This window comes from Nipponia nippon, unplaced genomic scaffold, assembly GCF_047370975.1.
Source record: "Nipponia nippon isolate SJK-2023a ecotype South Korea unplaced genomic scaffold, ASM4737097v1 scaffold_9, whole genome shotgun sequence".
NCBI lineage: Eukaryota > Metazoa > Chordata > Aves > Pelecaniformes > Threskiornithidae > Nipponia > Nipponia nippon.
This window is the reverse complement of record NW_028262413.1, coordinates 44,901,668-44,922,540: the sequence shown is the minus strand read 5'-3', so window position 1 is coordinate 44,922,540 and position 20,873 is coordinate 44,901,668. Positions and strand designations below refer to the sequence as shown.

Genomic DNA, 20,873 nt, shown 5'->3' with positions numbered 1-20,873 from the left:
CTACAAAATGTCAGCACAAGTGCAAATTTTATTTCTTTAACAAAATAAAGGGCTTGGAGCAGTTAGGCTTTCTAAAATTTTATGGCAGTAAAATAAATTTTGCTACTTTTACTTTGCCATACCAGGAACCATACTGTTCACCTTGTCGTGCCAGCAGGTAGAGACAGAAATGCAAACAGTTTAATTGGAAAAACACTGTGTGTTCTAGCTTGCCCTTTTTAAAAAAGAGAAGCCCAATGTCAAAGTGTAAATAGACTCACGTTATTGTGGGGCTGTGCTTTGGGCAGAGGGCACTGTCCCTTGAGGGTGGGTGGAGGGGTGGTTGCTTTAGAAGAAAACTTCAGAAGTTGAAAGCAAGACTTGAGTAACAGCTTATTAAAGGAATTTAATTTGGGTTGAGGTTGTCTTGCCTACAGATTGAGGAGAGAAGCCCACACTTCTGCCACACATGACCAGTACATCTCTTATCAGATCTGCTATCTTGGAGTTCTTTAACATTCCCCCTCTCCCATCTGGCTTCTAAAGCTGGGCAATGCCAACCCATTCACCTTTTTTTAATGTTTTCCTGAAGTTAAAGCCTTGACAGGTACTCCAGGCAGTAGTATGCAATTGTTCTGTAGTCAGTATATACTAAAATGGGGATTTCCTGTCTCACTGGTCATGATGGCCAAGTGTTACTGTTGGTACATAAGTTTTGGTGTTTGTGGGGTTTTTTTCTTTTTTTTTTTAAAGGTTTAGGGAATGAACTTCGTTGTGCATAGCTGCTTCTAGTGCAAGTCACATTTTAATAGCCTCTGCTTTCAGCTTGGATCTTTACAGAAGGAAGATTAGATAATAGTTTGTGTAGAAAACATCTGTTTCTTAACAAAGATCTCACCCTGTTGTTTTTTTACGTTGTCCCTCTAACAAGAAAGTCCGTTAGTCTTTTAAAGACTTAAAAGTCTTTAAGACCTTGTCGGATATTAGAGTTGCTGTGGTTTTAGCATGCTCATGTTCTGGATCCTTTGTTAGCTTAAGTTATTAGCCCTAGATAAGTGTTGTGGGATGGAAGGACTGCTTTCTATTGTCAGCGCAATTTCTGAATCTCTGGACAATTTGTCTGGTTAGAATTTAAGTTTTTTGGCTCCAGTGTTTGTTTAGACCTCTTCCTTGTCTGAGGAAAAGATGTTGTTAAAATAATTAAGCCTAGCATGCATAAAAAGAGAGCCTTTCCACAAAATTGAATTGCTTGGGGTTTATTTAAGTTTTGGATTGCTTAAATAAGTTGGCATTTTACTTTTTTTGCTTACAAGCAACTTAGTATCTATTCTGAGGAATCTTTTGTCCATGTTTTCCACAGAGGACCAACTCTGAGGGTTTCCAAGAACAACAGCTCTCTATACTGCATAGTTCTTTGTTTTACATCAAAGTGCATTTTATGTGTCTAATTATTACATTATCAGTACAATTCCAGCCCCTTTAAAATTTTTATTGTGGTACGTGTCTAATATGGAAAGACCTAATATATAGATTTATTAGGGAATAATACTTCTGGTCATTGTTTTCTTGGGAGTGCATTGAGTTCAATCTGCTGTTTTCAAGGGAAATTCCTTACTGTGATGCTGTGTATTCTTGTAAATAAATTTATCCTGTGTTTCTTAAAACTCAAGAAACTTCTTTGTATCTTGGTGCCAAAATCAGTGAAACTTGGTTCATTGGAACATGCAAACAGGAATTCAGTGCATTAGCTACAAGTCCAAGCACTTTCTTTTCTTCCCAGTCACAGTGCAGAGAGTGCTGAGCAGCTTTCCATGGATTTTGTGTTGCTGCTGATCTATTGCAAGACTAGAGTTCAAGAATTAGAGCTAGTTTGGCTTGTGACCCTGGGAAGAAAGAGTGATTTGAGAAATAAATTGTAATTTTCTGGAAAGTGTTCCCCTTTATGTGCATGCATCTTAAGGAGGGTAGGGGGTAAATTAGTAATGTAATGACCTGCGGATCACACTCTATATTACCTAACTTGTTTGGAGTCAGGTGGCTGAACCCCTGGCCTGGTCACACATGTCATGATGTAATTTGAAGCAGGGTGTGCAAATGCATTCGGTTTATCCTCATGTTCCTCAATCTAACGCAGCTCTCTTCAACAGCAACAATAAAATGGCGTTTCTCTGTCTGCTGAAGAATATAGGTAGCTTGCATCTCTGTGCTGGCCCAGGGAGTGTTTATAGTGATAGGTTAAATGAGGTGAATATTCAATGTAGGTGTAAATTGAGTACTCATTTCCCATTTTAACATTGCAACCTAATAAAGAAGTGAAAAATTTTATGGCCATCGGAATATTGTACTTGCATTCCAATTTCAAAAGGCTTAAAAATGCCTTATTTACTAACTTTCCTTTCTCCTTTTACATTTTCAGTTTGCGGGCCAAATGTTGACATTCGCAATGATATCCATGAGCTGAAACGCCTGGAGAACTGTACGGTAATTGAGGGTTTCCTTCAAATTCTGCTCATCTCTAAAGCAGAGGATTACCGCAACTTCCGCTTCCCAAAGCTCACTGTCATAACTGACTATTTGCTGCTGTTCCGTGTGGCAGGCTTGGAAAGCCTCAGCGATCTCTTCCCCAACCTCACAGTCATTCGTGGGAGGAACCTATTCTACAACTATGCCTTGGTTATCTTTGAAATGACAAATCTTAAAGAGATTGGACTTCACAACTTGAGGAACATAACCCGCGGGGCCATACGGATTGAGAAGAACTCTGACCTGTGTTACCTCTCCACGGTGGACTGGTCTCTCATCCTAGATGCAGTGTCCAATAACTACATCGTTGGGAATAAACCTCCAAAGGAATGTGGGGACTTGTGTCCAGGAACAATGGAAGAGAAGCCATTGTGCGAGAAGACATCTATTAACAATGAGTACAACTACCGCTGCTGGACCACCAACCACTGCCAGAAAAGTAAGATTTGAGTAGATGTGTGTTTTTGTTACCTCCTTCTGAAGTAAAGGTTTAATTTTGTGGGTTTATTTTAAGCTTTTTAGCAACTTAAACTTTTATTCTAGTCATGTGTAGCCCACATAATGAGTTATCCGGTCACCACACAAATAGATTCCCCCCCAACCAGTAAGGGATCGTCTCACTTGATTTAAAAAAAAAAAAAAAAACACCCCAAAAAAACCCCCCAAAACCAAACCACCACCACCAAAACAAACAACACTGCCCCCACCCCCCCATCCCAAGAACAAAAACCTGCAAACTTTCTGGGTTACTTCCCCATGGAAAAGATGCAAAGTAAGTGTAGAATTAAAGCCCTTATAGCAAAGCTGGAACCAGTTTTACCTCCCTTGAGGACTTCGGCAAGAGGTGGCTGTTGAATGCCACCTCCTCCTCCTTGCCGAAGTGACGTTATGTGTGTGCCAGAGTCACTGCAGTACTCAAGCTGTTAACTGGACTTCGACTTTGTTCTTTGCCTCCCTTGGCATGCACCTTCCGAAATTCCTGTAATGGTAAATTCTGTACGTAAGAACTTTTTTACTGAAACCAGTTTTTACAGTACAGTCTGTAATGTCAAAGAGTTAATGGATATCTTGACTCTTGGTGAAAATTATCCTTGCCCATTTTGTTCTTATCTGGCATGACGGGGTTTATGTCTTTCTGATAGCAAGTATTAGCAAAAACAAAACCTGATCTCTTCTCACTTTTTAAAAATAGAGTAAACAAATACATAGTTTACTCAAATAACATGATTACATGGCAGGCTTTTTGAGTTCATCCTGTAACTTTACGAAAGCTGAGCCCTGCAGTATCAGTAGGGCTTAATTACAAGCAGTCATCACTGGGACGAACAGTTCCTAAATTCCGCTTGAAGTCTTGACCAAAGCCGCTATAATGATAGGAAACACCACAGTGTGAGAGAAAACGGGAACTGGGCTATATTCAGGTTGCCTTCACTTGGGGATGCTGTTTTTTTCTAAAGTACTTCATCAGTTGCTTGTGAAGTCCTCATGTTCAGTTAGGACTGAAATTAAAGTACCTTGTAGGGCTTTTTCAGTTAACACATGCCAAAAATATCTCTGAAAAAAGGCATTTGTAGGGCTATGCTTTTATCAATAATTCTTACAGGAAATAAAGTTTGTTTTGAAACAAAGAAAAGAAAACCCCTCAGCCTGTTACTGGGAGACTTTGTGATTTGTCCAAGGTGAGGGAAGTGAGCTGTGTTGCCTTCTTACCATGTGTTGCTATGAGTTGTTAGGCTTCTGCAGGCCAAATTTATGTCTTCATTAAAACAGTGTAACTCCGTTGTCCACAGAGGGTGACCTAAGTGATTCCTGCGCAACCTCATTGCCTTCAGTGGTTTGAATGGATGTAACTGGAGTGTATTTAATGAGATATAACAACTTGCTTTCTGTTGTGTGCTCTGGCTATTTGGAATAGACAAACGTAACGCGCAATAAAAGCTTGTTTACTTTGAGGGGAATGTTAAAATAATTTGGATCCCAGATGTATGTGAGATCTGTTTAAATAAAATGAGGTCATAGTTACACTGTGATGGCAGCACTTTTAAGGCAAGGGTATAAATAATGTTTTTCTCTTCCTATATGCTTTCATCTTCCTTTCGTGGGAGATCGTGAAGGAGAAAGCAAGTATTGGAAAAGGCTTGTTAAGAGCATTACACTGGACAACCAACGTAGGTTAGAGTAACTTAGGATAAAGAGCGTATAAAGAAATGATCAAGTTTTAATCAACAAAGAGTGAGAAGGTTGGACCTATTTAATCTGTTTGTCATGATAAGCCAGTGACTTCAAGGAAGAAGACTTTAAGTTTGCCAGCCATTCATCTAAAAAAAACCTAAAACCAAACTAACCTAAAAGTACTCCCATTCTGAAGAAAAACAAGGGAGGTATAAATGTGCAGTTGTTCAAAAGGAAGCTTTTTGTCTCCCCTGCTAGATTGCTTGGGTGCTTTGGCAATGAACTCCTGATCTGGGGAAATCTCTTGCACTACAAAATTACACAAGGCATGAAAAAGAAGAGAAGCAAGGACTTTTAAGTTACCGAGTGTTTCAGTCTGCATTTTCCTACCAGTAGAGATATGAGACCTGTGTTATTTTCTGGGGAATATTTTTCTAGTGTAGTATCTAATTTAACCCTGACATTCTCCTTGTGCGTCACAGTAATGATAAACTGAAAATGCTATCTATCACTCAGGGTTCCTTTATGCCTTTTTATTTTTCTTCGCCCTGGATCTGTGGAGGAGTGTATATTAAATCTCTTTTGTCCTTGTTTAGGTTTTATGCTGAAATATCTGAAGTTGGTGGGTAATGTTGTGTGGGAACACTTAATACTTTAAGTAGCCGGGCTTCTGTTTAGTTTTGCTGTTGAGTGGAAGTTGTTTTTTTCCTTCTTTTTCTTGCTCACAAACAAAGGAAGAACGCCATGCTTCCTTCAATATAACTTGTGCAGGAACAATGTTGAGGGTGGAGGGAGGAGAGAGGGAAGGATATGCTGTGTTTGACTTCGAATAATCCATTGACATTTCTAGTGGAACAAGCTACAAAGAAGCTGTAACTTTTGAATTCTTTTTTTATTTTTTAAGTTTCAGCGTAAAGCGTCAGCGGCTTCTCTGCCAGTTTTGTTGCCCTGGTTTCTGTGTAGTATACATTCCTTATACCTTTGAGTGCCCCAAGGCAGCAGCCTTACTAGTTTGCCCACTTCGGAGCTGTGGCATGCTGTGTTGGGTTTGGCATGCTATCATCTCTCTGACTTGCACCTACTTTTCTTTTGGCATATCAAATGCCAGCTGTACTTCACTTGGGTTGCAGGTCCACATAGAAGAATCCCTCAAGATAAAAGGAGAGTACTGAAGTTGTTTGCATCAGTGGTTGTGCTTTGGGGCACAGGTAGAGATGGAAAAGATAAAAAATGAGCATCCAGACATACAAATAAGATATGGCCTTTTTCTTCTTTTTTCCTTTTTTTTTTTTTTTCCCCTGGCAGTTGTGACTGCTGGAAATGTTTATGGAAGCTGCCTGCATCTTGCTCAGCGATTGATGTGAGAACCAGAAAAACCGTTCCTGCTGTACCCCTTGAAGGACTAGTCTCTGACACACTTGCTTTGCCTGTCCATTGGTCTACTGTAAAGATGACTTTTGTTGTTTTCTATATTCCTTTTGCTGATGACTAAGTTTTGAGGTCTGCTGCCTTAGTCACTAGGCCTTTGTAAGCCTGCAGAAACCAAATGTAAATTACAACCTTGAAAGCCTGCCTGGAAGTTCAGGATCCCTTGTCTACCATAACCTTCCTGTTGTTTTTTGAACAAGTCCAGCTAATGCTTCCTAAGACACTTTTGCATTTGCTGCGGCCATAAGAAATGAACTAGGCAAACTGTTTATGTGGGAAAGTAACAGCAAAACTAGCAGTGATCCGTATGTAAGATCATGGCTTGGATAAGTGCACTCTGTGCTGGGTTAAAAACTGGCTGGATGGCCGAGCCCAGAGAGTGGTGGTGAATGGAGTCAAATCCAGCTGGCGGCCGGTCACGAGTGGTGTTCCCCAGGGCTCAGTGTTGGGGCCGGTCCTGTTCAATATCTTCACTGATGATCTGGCTGAGGGGATCGAGTGTACCCTTAGTAAGTTTGCAGATGACACCAAGTTGGGTGGAAGTGTCGATCCTGGAGGGCCCTACAGAGGGACCTGGCCAGGCTGGATCATTGGGCTGGGGCCAACTGTATGAGATCCAACAAGGCTCAGGGCAGGGTCCTGCACTTCAGTCACAACAACCCCATGCAACGCTACAGGCTGGGGGAGGAGTGGCTGGAGAGCTGCCTGGTGGAAAAGGACCTGGGGGTGTTGGTTGACAGCCGCCTGAACATGAGCCAGCAATGTGCTCGGGTGGCCAGGAGGGCCAACGGCATCCTGGCTTGTATCAGGAATAGTGTGGCCAGCAGGACCAGGGAGGTGATCGTCCCCCTGTACTGGGCACTGGTGAGGCCACACCTCGAGTACTGTGTTCAGTTTTGGGCCCCTCACTACAAGGAGGACATGGAGGTGCTGGAGCGTGTCCAGAGAAGGGCAACGAAGTTGGTGAAGGGTCTGGAGCACAAGGCTGGGGAGGAGCGGCTGAGGGAGCTGGGGTTGTTTAGCCTGGAGAAGAGGAGGCTGAGGGGAGACCTTATTGCTCTCTACAACTGCCTGAAAGGAGGCTTTAGTGAGATGGGTGTCAATCTCTTCTCTCTAGTAAGAAGCAATAGGACGAGAGGAAACGGCCTCAAGCTGCGCCAGGGGAAGTTGAGGTTGGATATTAGGAAAAACTTCTTCACTGAAAGGGTAGTCAGGCCCTGGCACAGGCTGCTCAGGGCAGTGGTTGAGTCTCCATCGCTGGAGGTATTTAAAAGACGGGTAGACATGGTGCTCGAGGAGATGGTTTAGTGGTGGACCTGGCAGTGATAGGTTGACAGTTGGATTCGACAGTCTTAAGGGTCTTTTCCCACCTTAATGATTCTATGATCTACGGTGTATGGGTGGTTTTTTCTTTCTTTTTAACTTCATCTTAATTATTCGTCCGCTCTCCATCCACCCCCCAGTTAAGTTGGAGATGCTCTGTGTCAAGTATTAGCTGAAACCCTTCCTTTCCTACTCAGATAAAAGAAAGACCGGGGTCTGGTTGTGGGGAGCACAGACTGTTAATACCAGCTGTGAAGGGGTAGTGGCTTCAACTGCAGCTTCTGTGTGAGAGGACGAGCACAGTCTGGAAGTCTGGGTCCTCCCTGTGTGAGGGAGTGTGCGCTGCACAAAGGGAATGAAATAGCCATGCTTCCCATAAAAACAATGGAGGTGAGTATCTGAAGCGCGCGAGGGACCTTTAAGATTAGATTTGCCACTGGCATAAAAAAAAGTAGGTTTAAATTGCCTTTGCAGAGAGAACATGGATTAGGGCCGTAAGCATTAAGCGCTTGTTTCAAAAGAGGCGAATTTGATGTGAAAAACAATAGCTCACGTAGACTGCACTTCACAATACAACAGCAGAAAACTTTCAGCTTCCGAATGTGTGAAACTGAAGACCACAGAAAAGGCATGTGAGGATTTGGAGGCTGATAAAGAAGCAGATGGCAGCTAAGCACAAAATGTTTTTAATGAAAATGTATCCTTATTCCTTTTTGAATTGGTTTGACAGTGGCCTGAAAAGATAGGGTATATGTGGGGAATGAGGAACACGGAGGGAGAGAATGACAGTGAGTGGGAAGAGTACTCCATATGTACCTTCTACTAAAATGTTTAAACATATGGAGACAGTAACATGATGTATTCTCACAAATATTCAGGATCTGCTCCTGTTTGTTTACGTGGAGCTCAAAAGATAATGTAGTTGAGTGGTATCATTTGACATAGCTTCATTGACTTGTGCAGTACTTACCAGTGTACGCCATCTGGGAATCTGCTCCCTGTTGATTCAGCAGAGTAGTGGTGAAAACCATGTGCTGGGATTTTTTTTTTTCCCCTTCTCTCCTTCTTGTTTTCCCCTCTCGGAGGAGTATTCACTATATTCCCCTGTCCTTTAGAAATATTGAACGTACGTGAACTATGTAGATATGAAGAGAGAGAGGAAGAAGTTGGGAGCCAGAGGTGCCGAATCAAATTGCACTTACTTTGCTTTAAATTACATCTGCATGCTTTTTCTGTTTGCTGCTTCATTTAAGTTTTTTTTTTGTATTTTTTCTTAAAGCCTGAAATGTAGCAGAAATTGCGTGTATCGGCAGAGGACAACACATTTTAAAAGTTTTTCTCTTTTAGCAAGCAAATTTGATGTGGTATAATGTTAAGTGACGCTAGTCTGTGTAATGCCCATCCTACCTTTGTTGGGTTAGGAAAAAAAGTACCATAGAAACCTGAACATGTTTTGAAATGGACAGGTTCGTTGTCCATTTGGTTGGTATGCAGATCTCCAGCAAATAAACATCTTCTGAAAGGAAAAAGCAGAAGGGTAGACAACAAAAATTGTAAAAGGTGTAGTTGGTGTCATTGAGTTATAAAATTCTGGGGTACGTTAAAAAATTTGTGTTAGTGTTTTTTCGTTCTGAATGAAGTTTTTTCCTGACTTTTGCTCCTTTCCTGAGAAGCCTGCTCTTCAGCCAGAGGTTTCCCAGAATTTTTATTATGGCTGTTGAGAGCATATTTAATTAGTAAGCTGGAATGGCCGCAGAGCAGTTTAGGCCAATCTGCAGTTAATTACTGTAGCAGTGGTTTATATTCTGAGAAGAGGGCTAAAATTAAACAAATGTATACTTGCCATTTTTCTTTGTTCTGTTGCAAAATGCCATAACCTGGGAAGAATATCTTGAATCTTGCAGCCTGCACTAGTCACCAAAACCTAAGTGTTAATGTTGAATACTCATCTTGGCTTCCTAGTTTCTTTTGGCACAAAGATGTGTCGTGTTTTTGAGAGGACTTCAAATTTTGGAGTTTTGTTTTCCAGTATTAAAAGACTTTATGCAATTAACTAGGTCCATCCATGACACTTTGCCATGGGTTAAAAAAAAACGAAAAACTTTTAAAAATTCTTTAAAAAATTTAGACCTTTCCCCCACTTTTTGGAATAAAGAATAAAAAAAAGTTAGAAGTGTTCTTAGGGTTTTTGAAAGTACCTCGTGTCTTTTCTACTCACTTGAGTGTGTGTGTACACACACTCACACACACACGGTTTTCTCCTTACAAAGCATCGTATTTTACACTTGCTGCGACTTGCTTTATCTTCGTCAGTCCAGAGGTGTGTTTATGTTCACTAGGTGATGTGTAGCCATATTCTAGTGACCATCCATGCTATTGGAGAAATTTATTTACTTTGGTATTGTTTCTGATAATGGGAAGGGGCAATCCCATGTGTTGGGGAATGATACAGTAAATGTTGCCATGATTTCAGTGGAAATACAATGCCTTGTAAGTGATAGTCCAGGTGGTTAAATGTATATGCCCATTTATTCTGAGTAATATAAACTCTATTTTGCATAGAGACCATTCTGATTGAAGAAAAATGAGGATTAGCAGTTCTAAAGTTAACGCCACAACAAAGTTGCTCAAGCGAGGAAGTGGAGGCAGAGTTTTTTGTGCTTTATGTAAATGCATCTTATACCTGCGATTAAACAAGAGCGTGCTGTGATTGAAACCTGGCTGGGCAGAAAGCCCTTCTGGATCCACACTGTGCCTGTCTTTCATGGCTTCAGATTTTTGCCTCATGAAACTTTGAAATCTTGAGTAATCTTTATTGCTACTACAATATGGATTTACTTGAATTATCTCATGCCACGCAACTGCTTCACTGTCAGAAAAACAACTACAAAATATAATTGGAGATCACTTATAGGAAATAGTCATTCCCTGGGTTTATGGGTTGCATGTATTCCTCAGTTCAATTTCTCTCATGCTCTGTGGTAAAGGGTGGGGAAGAAAAACAATGCCAGTCCTTCTTAAAAGATACAAAAGCATCACTAGATTGTCACGCATACAGTGTGCAATCTTCTAATGTGTAGTGCTTGAAAACAAGTCCTGGTCTAACCTCTCATTATAGGGAGGCTCAGGGGAGAAGGGAATGGACTTCGTAGCCCAAGGGGCCTGAGGCTGTGGAGCAGAGGGGGATAGGAAGATGATGTCTATGACCACATTCCGTGAGGGTTTCTAAGATGTTGCTTATTTGTTTCAAACTTTAAAAAAAAAAAAAAAAAGTACTTTAATACCTCAGTAACACCCTAAAGCTACTTTTGAAGGTAGTATATGTTAGTGATGTTTCAGAAATTTGATAATGTGGTGCTAGCTAGGATTGGAACCAACGCTTTTGGTTTTACTTGCAACCCTACTGCTGTTCTTAGCGACTTGCTTTCATCCTAGAGAAGACTGAGGATGATGGATGCATTGGTTAGAGAATTATTTTTTGTTTTACCTTCCTGTGCAGCAGTACCATGTTAAATCTATGAAATTAAATATGCATCTAAACTTGAACTGAATCTTTGATTAACCTGCTTAACATGGACTTCCAGGCCCCATTGATATATATTAGACAAATGTTTGTTAATAGGATAGACAGTTGTATCAGATAGTTAATTACATGTAATTGTAAGACTTTAATTTTATGATGAATTTGCAAAACAACTGGGAGCTGGGAATAGCCAGCAGCGTTATAGGGAAAATGTCAGGGAAATGTCAAGTGTAAAACCAGAAGAAAGCTGTGTTTTTGCTGTGTTCTTGCAAATGTCGCGGGGACAAAGCAAACTCAGCCTGGCTTAGCATTTTCCACCGTTCTCTGTCTGTGGCTCTTATCCACGCAAGGAGTCCAGCTTGTAGTGGGTTGCCAGCTTTCCTGGGGATTTCTGTTTTGACATTTAATGCTTGTATGGATGTCTGATGAGGGGTAGACTTGAGCCGCGGTCTTTTTATCTTGGTGGGGGCCCTAAAAAGATCTGTCCTCCACCCAGCTGTCCATTTTCATGGAATGTATAGAAATACATCTTTTGTGATGACTGATCTGCAATTGAATTTGGCTGAAATGGGCTGAAGGAGGTTTGGAGGTGGGCATGTGAGCAAACTCAGAGCTTGCCAGCCTACTTTTCATAAGACGTAAAGGTAAAACTTGCGTTCAACCCTGGATAGGAATCACACCCTCTAAAAATTTTGAATAGTAGGCGCCATTTTCCTTTTTTTTCCTTCCCCAAACAGACATGAATGTAGGAATGAATTGTCCTTAAGCATTTTCATAAATTGTTTTCATGTGGCAAACAAGTTTTTCAGTGTTAAACAGTGATGAAACAGCCTTTGTTTAGCCTTCCTTCCCACTAATAGTGTGATTTCCTTCTCAAGTCTGTTTATGGCTCTGAGAATTAACTTGTAATAAAAAGATGCTTGGATAATAGTATGTTAATACAGATTGTCGAATTGCCTTTTTCTTCTGAGGTGAACTCAGCCTGGTTCAGTTGTCGACTGTCTCTTCCTTCCCCTCCCCGGCAAAGTTTTCAGCGTTGGGAATGGAATGTGCATGTGCTATCAGCTGAGCGCTAAAAATGATTTAGCAAGTGGTTTGCCCACCATAAAATGGTAAGGGTCTGAGGTGCCCATAAGCTGGGTTTTTAAATCTAGAAACCGTATGCCATTCTCTCGGGGTTTTTTTTGTTTATTGTTTCTTGCTGGGCAAAGTGAACTTGTAGTTACCTGCCCAAACCATAGTTCTGTGTGCCCTGGCTAATTATTAAATGCATTTGTGTAGCCCTTGACGATGTAGGGCAGAATGAATTCAGCACATGACTTGAGGATGCTTCTTTGAAAGGCTGATGTTTTTTGAATTTGGTTGCTGATTTGCATGTTCAGAGGGATTTGAGAGGCAACTGAAAAGTTCTCGTTGTTACTAGTTCAGCTTATGCTCTTAGGTGGATCAAACTTCTCGCTTGTACACCAGTGCGACCTTCCTGATGTGTTTTTTCCTTGTTGCAACATATTGGGTTTATAGGCGCTTAACTGTTCCTTTCTTCGTAAACAGTGCTCTATAGCTGTTGAGACTCATCTCTTCCCAGCATACTCATCATCCCCCCATTAATGGCTTCTCTAACTTTTTACTAGTGTAACTCAATTGAGGGGTCGGTTTCTCCTTTTTTTTTTTTTTTTTTTTTTTCCCCCCTCCTGGTTGATGCGTGAGGGATATATATGGATGATTAAAGGTTATACTTTTGGGAAATGATGCCATTTAGGAAGCATGTTTGAAGTGTTGAGTGCGCAGAGAAAGTCTTTTATATCAATGCAGGCCTTGGGAGGAGGAGATGTTTTTCTATGTATAGAAACTTCCCGTATAGGATGGCAAGAGAAGGTTGCAGGGGGATTGCCTGTCTCTTTAAGTGGGTTTATAATTGGCTGGGAATTTTTGTCAGCTTAGTCACTGCAGCATTCAGCGGATGAGGGGAAAAAAACCACAGGCCCCAACCGTTACGGGCCATGGATAGGCTCTGTCATCCCAAAGGAATGCATGTGAACAAAACACTTTGTGCGGTGCAACCGTTGGCCTAAACAGTATTGCATTCTTAGAGCAGGCTCTGAGTCACATGGAGCAGATGGATTGTTTCACTAAAATGGAAGTTATGTATCACTGAGCACTCGGATCGAGCTTTTAAGTGTGGTTCGAATAGGTCACGATATGCGAGAATGATGAAGGGGTGTAAAGATTAAAAAAAAAAAAAATCAGCCTCTTGTTCTGTGGTTGAAATAGTTTCTGTGGCATTAAAAAGGTAGCAAAGTCTTTCGCTTTGTTAATTACTGGGCTGGCACACCGGTCTAAAGATTCGTCGCTAGATTTCAGACAAGCATGGTCTTAATTCTGAGGCACTTTGTGTTCATCTGGTAAGCTTCATGCTCCCCAAACTAATCCAAAGAAACCCCTGTGGGGGGGGGCGAGAAAAACCCCAAACCACACCCCAAACCTATTGGTTCTTCTCACAGTGAAACCAGCTGCTCAGCTCTTCTTCCCACACCCTGCCCAGCCTTTCGCCCCAAAATCTACCTTCAAGCTGTTCTCTGTAGTGCGCACAGCCTATTGATTAGTGAGAGAGTAGCTCTGTCTCTGTGGGTGGCGTTACCCTTTATTTGGCTTTATCTCTTCCCTTTAAGGGATTTGAAAGGATCTGATAGGAGCCTTGCCAGTCTCCAGCCTTCAAAGCGTGCAGAGGAGGAGCTGTGACTTCTGGCTAAACAAATTCAGAGCTGTCAAGTGATTGTGGGTTTTTTGTTTGTTTGTTTTTTAAAAACTTTTTTTCCCCCTACTGTTTTGTAGGGAATCCTCTTTAAAGAGTGGTCTAGCATTTAACGGAAAACCTGGCCTCCAGTTGGTCGATATTGACAACTGCTGTCATTTGGCAGGCTGTTGCTGTTTGGAGTGGAGCAAGTTCAGAGGTCTTAATCTGGTTATCACTAAGGCAGGTGTTTCAGAATTAGTGCCTCCTCATGTAGTATTAATTGAATCTTAAATCATTACAACACAAAGGGGAAGCATTGACTAAATTCCCTTCCATCTCTGGAGCTTTCCTCATGAAGGCAGCACATGAATAGGAACTCTCTCTTAGAGAAGATGCTTTACTTTTTAAGTGCTTGATGAAGGCTGTTTGGCAGAATCAGAATTGACTGGTCCACGTGAAACACTACATGCAGAACTGAAATTGCAGTGAGTCACTGTCTGCTCTGTCTTTTGTGATCTGAGAGTCTGGGATAAAATACTGCAGTGGGTGTTACAGATAAAACCCAGTATGCAAATCCCTAATTCAGAGATGAAGTGTTCTTCCTCTTCTGCTCACTGCAGTTCTTTGTCTGTGTGCATCCATTTCTTTTCTGTAGAAGAGAAATTAAAATTATCAGTAAATACCTTGCTCCAGAAAATGGAGAGTGGTGGCAGGGAAACCAAATACCCCTTCCAGCAAACCAGCTGTAGAGAGTTTGTTAAAGGCAAGGGCTGGTTTAGGATCAAGTTGTTTACAGGAGGATCTAAGTAATTGGAATCTACCTTACAGATGGAAAAATTAATATCCTTCCTAGGCAAAGATTTTATTCTTTTCTACCCTTTGGAAGCTTCTTGGTATGATTAGAATTGTCTGCATGTGGCAGATGATCTTTTTAGGAGAAAAGAGAAATAGAGGTAGGAGAGAGGGAGAGGACATTTTTGGAGTGGGGAATGCAGTGTGGCAGTGCCCCGTGAAAGTGGTAGGGCACTGAAATCCGTGGTGATCGCAGTCCCAACCCTCTGGCATCTCGTGACTTGAGAACTGGGCTGCCTGGTCTGAAAGGAACATTTTGCTCTGTGAACCGGCATTGTTGTAGCACGGCACTGTTTTAATCATACTCGGATCTGTGTGCTGTACCGGTGGTGTGCTGTTAGGGCTCTGGATACAGTGTCCATGGGCTTCCTGGTTAGATAAATTCAACATCACGCATGTAGTACTTGAAAACTTTTAAGCTGTGAAGCTTTCTTGCTTTCTTGTCTAGTTATTAAATATTTATTAAAATGGTAGCCGGCCTGGGATGAGGGAGGAGGAGGAAATATTATTGAACAACACAGGGCTCACCAGTCACCATAAATGGTGCAAAGGTCTGTGCAGATCCTCCAAGAGATGTACTTTGCTTACATTAAGCATGCTTAATAACCAATATGTGTAATAAGGTTACTTCAATGAAATTGTATAGCAAGAAGTAAAAACGTTTGCTTTTCTGTATCTGCTGAGTGGGCTGCATGATCTGACCTGTATGCGAGGGTGCTGTCTGGACAAAGAATGTCATGAGCAAGTGGACAGCTATTTTGCAATGTTATCCTACTCATTCTTCTAGTATCCAGGAAACATTGGAATTGGCGTGAATAACTCTGTGCCATGCCTGGTTAAACACAATGCCTTAAAGCAGGAGATAAAAAACCCTAAAATGACGACATCCCCAAATCTTACTAGTAAAGGCTGAAGGAAAAGGAGAGTTTGCTCCTAGCTTGTGTTCCCAGCAACAGCAGCAAGCGCGGCGGTAACTTGCCTGGATTCTCACGAGCCGTGCTCCTGTCCTCCTTTGAAGATCTCTGCCTTTTCTGCCCTCCCCTTTCAATACGCATTTGAGAAACTGGGAGCCTTCCCGTTGCCTGCGTGGTCCTTATCGCTCTTCTCTGCAGCAGCACAGAAATGATATGCCTGTCTATTTCATTCCGCTGCTGCTTGGTAAACTAATGAGCAGAGGCACTGCAGCTGCCAGGAGGAATTCCTTTCCAGCAGTTTTGCGAGAAAAGTCAGCAGGATTAGGGCCTGGTTAAAACTTGATGTTTCAGCAAATCTGCTATGCAAACCATTTGGGTGAGGGAGAGAGTAACCAGAGTGGCAACCAACTTTGCTTGGGGCAGAAACGAACTGTGGGAACAAGAAGGAGACTGTCTTGTTCTCTGTAAACCGTAGTGCTGCTTAGAGCATTTTGGTGTGCTCGAGTACACATATGTGTGTGTGTATATATGTACTTTTTCTTTTCTGCAACAACACCCCAAGTTACTGTCTGTCCTGGCTTAGAAGAAACAATTATTTCAAAAGCCTTTCTTAATATCCTTTTGAGCTGCTCTGAAGTTTTGCTGTTTGGATGTGCCTGCTCGTGCCAGATCGTGCACTGGATCACCTACTTAGTTATCTATCCAGGCAGGGAGTATTGGGGCACCTCCCAACTATTTAAAAATAGAAATAAACATCTCATGCTCACTCTTCCTTCCTTGATTAAATTTATAGGGTTTGTGTTGGACTTGTTTTGGTTTGTGTGGGTGAGTGGGTGTGTCTTGTGGATGAAAAAGTAATTGCAGGAGAGCTAGAGTCAAAGGAATATATTTCTACATTAGTTTGGAAGCCATGAGTGAGGTCTTTGGTCATTTTACTTTCTGGGGTCAGTTTACATGAAGGTTCTGCTTTCTATGCTTTTAAGTTGTTTGTTTGTTTGTTTGTTGTGTGGTTTTTTTTTTTGGTTTGGTTCCCAGTGACTGTCCAGCAAAATGCAGCTGCTGTGGGAGATTGCAGTCACAGCAGTGAGAGGTAATCTCTTGGGTTGCTTGGGCCATTGCCATGAAGCATTTGAAGTATCTGGAAAGGAACCTTGAACTGTATTACCTAGAGGAGTGGGTACAGAAGGTAGATCTCGTCATGGTACTGTTGGAACGACAGTCTGCAATGATAATTGAAGAAGTGTAGTGATTGCAGTAACCAATAGAGGAAGAGTCTGCAGATGTGATTATAGTAATGTGTTCTTGAGTAAAATTAGATGAAGCAGGTATTGAAGTCTTTTTTGATTTTTCTGAAGTGCTTTGTTGTGCTAGTAATTTTTTTCCATTCTTGTGAAGCAGGTGTGGTTTAACCTACCTATATGCTGCAGCAATGAACACTTAGACTGTTGTATGTAGTATGTGGAAAATAAGATTAGCAGGAATAACAAAAACATGATGCTTGTGCTGCTGCAGATGTGAGAGCTAATGGGACACCCAGAGGCAAGTGATGAACCAGTTAAACAGGGACCAGGCACTCTGGTTTAGCAAGCCATTCTATTCTGAACACAAGTGATGGGTACAAGTTTGACCGTGATTGCAAACTTGTTTGTTTGACTTTGCCTCAGTGCTTCCTGAGCCAAGCTGCCTTAATTATATGAGGGAACTGCTTCTCAAAATGACTTCCAGATAAAACATTATCTGGATTTGAATGACTCTTCCATCTCTAACAGTCCCGTCTCCAGGTGAGGAAAGTATTCCTGAGGGTCTGTTCCATCTGCATTTCCTTTGGAAGGCCTCTATTAATGTGTTTTAGTCTGTTTTCTCACTACCTATTGTATAGGACCAGGCAAGAAAATAGTAACTGTAGAGAAGAATATTCTGGGCCAGATGGTCTGCTTTGTAGCATGCATTATAGAGGGCTGTTTGATTTGTCTTGAGCACTGTGTTTTGTGAATTGGAGCTGTAGAAAGCCTCCAGAGTAGAGTAATGGTTTAAAACCTTTGAGTTCTATAGTGCCAGGTAACTTTTAAAGGATGCATCACTGACAAACTTGTTGCTTCCTGCCAAAACCAAGGAAGTGCTGATCTCCAGGTAGCTGATGTGAAAGGCCCTTGCAGGTATTGATAAAACACGAAGAGTGCAGGCGATCTTCAGAAAGGTCGCTTCTGTGGACTACTGCCTAACTGAAACGACAAAGAAGTAGTCTTTCACGTTATTATGCACAAGCCTTTTCTTACATCCCTTACTGCTGCTATTTTGGGCTCTGTCTTGCATGGACAAACTACTTGGTAGCTTGAGTCACAGCGGTGCACATAGCAGCAGCTTCGGGTAGAGCGTGGACGGAGATGAATTCGTAGAGGTCTGTCCTCATCAAGTGAACTTTCATTATGGAAGCATCTCTTGCTCCTGTCATGTTCTTACTCTCCGGACATTCTGCCAAAACCAGTTTGGCTACTGAATTAATGCTAAGTATTTCTCTGTGAATGCATCATGTTGCATCTTGCTCCATCCTAGGACAATATGATAAAATAAAAGGCATTGTCCAATCTATAGGAGAGATTCTTGTATATATCAGCTTTCTATTATTGAACTGTGCTGCAGCCTTGACACTGATTTCTTGTCTTGTTTCCTACTCCTTGTGTCACTGGTGTGGGTTTTTTTTTATATGAAGCAGTGGGGTCACACTGTAACGTAACATTATGATTCTCATTTTAACAATTTACATGTGTTATGAACATTTCCTGGGAGAGAGGCTCAGCTCTTTCTGGATATGGTAATTTAAAAAAACAAAACAAAACAAAAAAAAGTGGTGAAATTTGGGTGTTTCAGTGAGGTACCCCAATTGATTGATTGATTTTATTTATCTTACGAACAGTTCTGGCTCACAGCTCTCTGATGGGTGCTGTGACAGCTCAAATGTAAGGTGCCTGAAACCAGTAGTCCTGTTTGAAAATCTAGGCCAGAGGATTTCGCCAAGTGTAAACATCGTCTCATGGTGTGAAAAACAACCAAACAATTTTAGTTCATTAATATAATTTACTTGAAGACAGGCAATGCTGACAGACTTGACATGGCTGTTTATACCCAGGCTTTTATGCCATTCATATACCTGATTGACTTTTAAATTAGTTGGTTTAGAGCAGGCCAACCTAAAGTGACTTATTTAATCTATAGTAGTAATTCCTAGACGGTCCAATTATACTGGATTTATTTATTTAAGCAGGCACCTTAAAAGTAATCTTCCAGTTGACTTGAACAGGAGTTTCATTGGGCCTTTCCATTGCTTTTTTGCTTTTTCTTTTTTTTTTAAGCCTGGAAGGCATAGAGCCTTTGATTATTGCGGCTATTTCTGCAGATAACTGGAAAAAAAAAAACAGCTTAACTGTGGAATTGGGTCCCATTCAACTCCTGTTGGAGCCAGCCGGTGGGTATACGCTGTGATTTCACCGTGTTTCACGGTGGAAGCTCTAAAACCAGCATCTGGATCTCGGTGGTCTGCCCTGGAAGCAGAAATTAGGAAAGACGCTGCACTCACATCCCAGTGTGGAGCAATCTCATCAGAAATGCTGCTGCTCTGTTTAGAAGCAGACCTTTCCAGAGTTACTCCCTCTCTAGCAGCCAGAATAATTCAGTTTTAGGGGAACGCCGTCATTGGCAGTGTAGTTAGTACAGCCCTCTTGCAACAGCTGATGTCTCTTGTCAGTGTAAGCGACTGGAGAACTTTTCCTCTCTCCCCTGCCCTTTTCTTCCACCTCCCACGTCTACCTGATTAGGGTCAGAACAGCACCTGAGCCGAGTCGGTCTTGTGCTGCATTTCGCAAATACGCGACTGAAATGGAGAGTTGTTGCAAGCTCTCTTCCTATGTGTAAACTCCCCTCTAATTTTGTGGGCTTGAGAGCGATCTCGCCCTGTGCCTGTGTCATGTGGCTGTAATTGGGTTCGTGGAACCTCCCCAGTCCTGTGCGTTCCCCAGGGTTTGTTGTTGTCAGACCTCATTTTACCCCCCACGCCCTTCATCCTCTTTTGTTAATCCATGAGTTTTGGGAATGTCTGAATGGTGTTTATTGCTTTTTATTGTTTGGGTGGGAAAATGGCCATGGAGCTTTGATTGTTTTATGGCGAGAGAAAGGCTTTGTGGAACCCCAGGCACTTTTTTTTTTAACCCCAACAAGGAGTGCAGAAAAGTAACCGGTAATTTAATTATCAGTGAAGAATCTCTTGCTGGTTATAGCCATGTTATAGGACATGTTTTACTTGAGTCCAAAAATCAACCAGAAAACAAATTTAATTACTTTCTAATATGTCTTGTTAAAGCATGGATCAGTCTGTACTGCGAACGAGTGAGAGAGAACATAGACTTCAGTTTTGATGGTAGATTCAGTGTTGGGTGCCAGCGGTTTCTCTGATGACAGTGCTGTTGAGAACCACACTGGCGCAACAGATTCCCCTGCATACCTGTAGCTTGCTGTGTAAGTTAACTCAGGCCTTCAGCTTGTTTTGTCATTCCTCGTTTGGAAAGTTTTGATTTGGGAAGGGGGGGAAATAATGCTGCCTGCTTTTAAGCATCTAAAACAAAAGTGCAGAAAGCTGGAGTGGTGAATTTTGAAGCTTGTGAAAGAAGTCTTATATATTTTTCTTCAAGGAATAACTTAGTTTTATCTTGTTATCTTTCAAAAGCGTGATCACTAGATCATTGATATTGTTAAAATATCAACAGACATAAGCGATGACTGTCTCGTGTTGCCTTGCTATATTATTTTATCCTTTTTTTTTTTTTTTGAAAGATACCTTTCTGCAAGACGAAGCCCTTCCTCCCAGCACATTTGATGTGTATTTAACATATTAGTTTTAGAAAGATGTTGAGCAGTGCTCCTTATGCTCCATATTCTTGCGTTTTTCCTGTGGGTAAAGAGAAAAAATATTTAATAGTTTACTGTGTTCTCAACAGTTTAAAAAAATAAATGTTTGTAGACACTTTGTGTCTGTGTTAATTTATATGCTAAACACTGTTGATAATGATTTGAAACATGTCAGCTTGTTTGATGTTTAATGTTTTCTGTATACAGAAATTTACATAGTTATGGGTTTAAAATTGCAGTGACTATCCCTGGTAAGAGAAGTAAGGCAATTTATTACTGTTGTTCTCTACATGAAATACTTTGAATAATCCCCAAACTGATTGTTTTTGTTCCTCTTTTCAGTATTTTAAAATGTTTAATTATATCACAGTATTTAGATTAATCTGAACTTGTTCACATGTGTCTGAATTTTGAAGGTCTTTCCCTATATTCTGGTTGATGCATTGTATTTGTGTCTGCTCTGTGTTCCTTTTCTGTGTATCGGCAGCTTTTTAAAATGGTCTTGCACTTGAAGATGTTAGACTGG

The 20,873-nt window shown here is 41.3% G+C and overlaps 1 protein-coding gene across 3 annotated transcripts in view; it reads left to right on the top strand.

Moving 5' to 3' along the window:
- The window catches only part of IGF1R (insulin like growth factor 1 receptor), a 195,979-nt gene that overhangs the window by 33,878 nt on the left and 141,228 nt on the right, over positions 1–20,873 (top strand). For all 3 annotated transcript variants that reach the window (XM_087743361.1, XM_087743360.1, XM_087743359.1), the window contains exon 2: positions 2,396–2,941. In XM_087743361.1, coding sequence (XP_087599487.1) covers positions 2,396–2,941 — 546 coding nt within the window. The remainder of the gene's footprint in view (positions 1–2,395; positions 2,942–20,873) is intronic.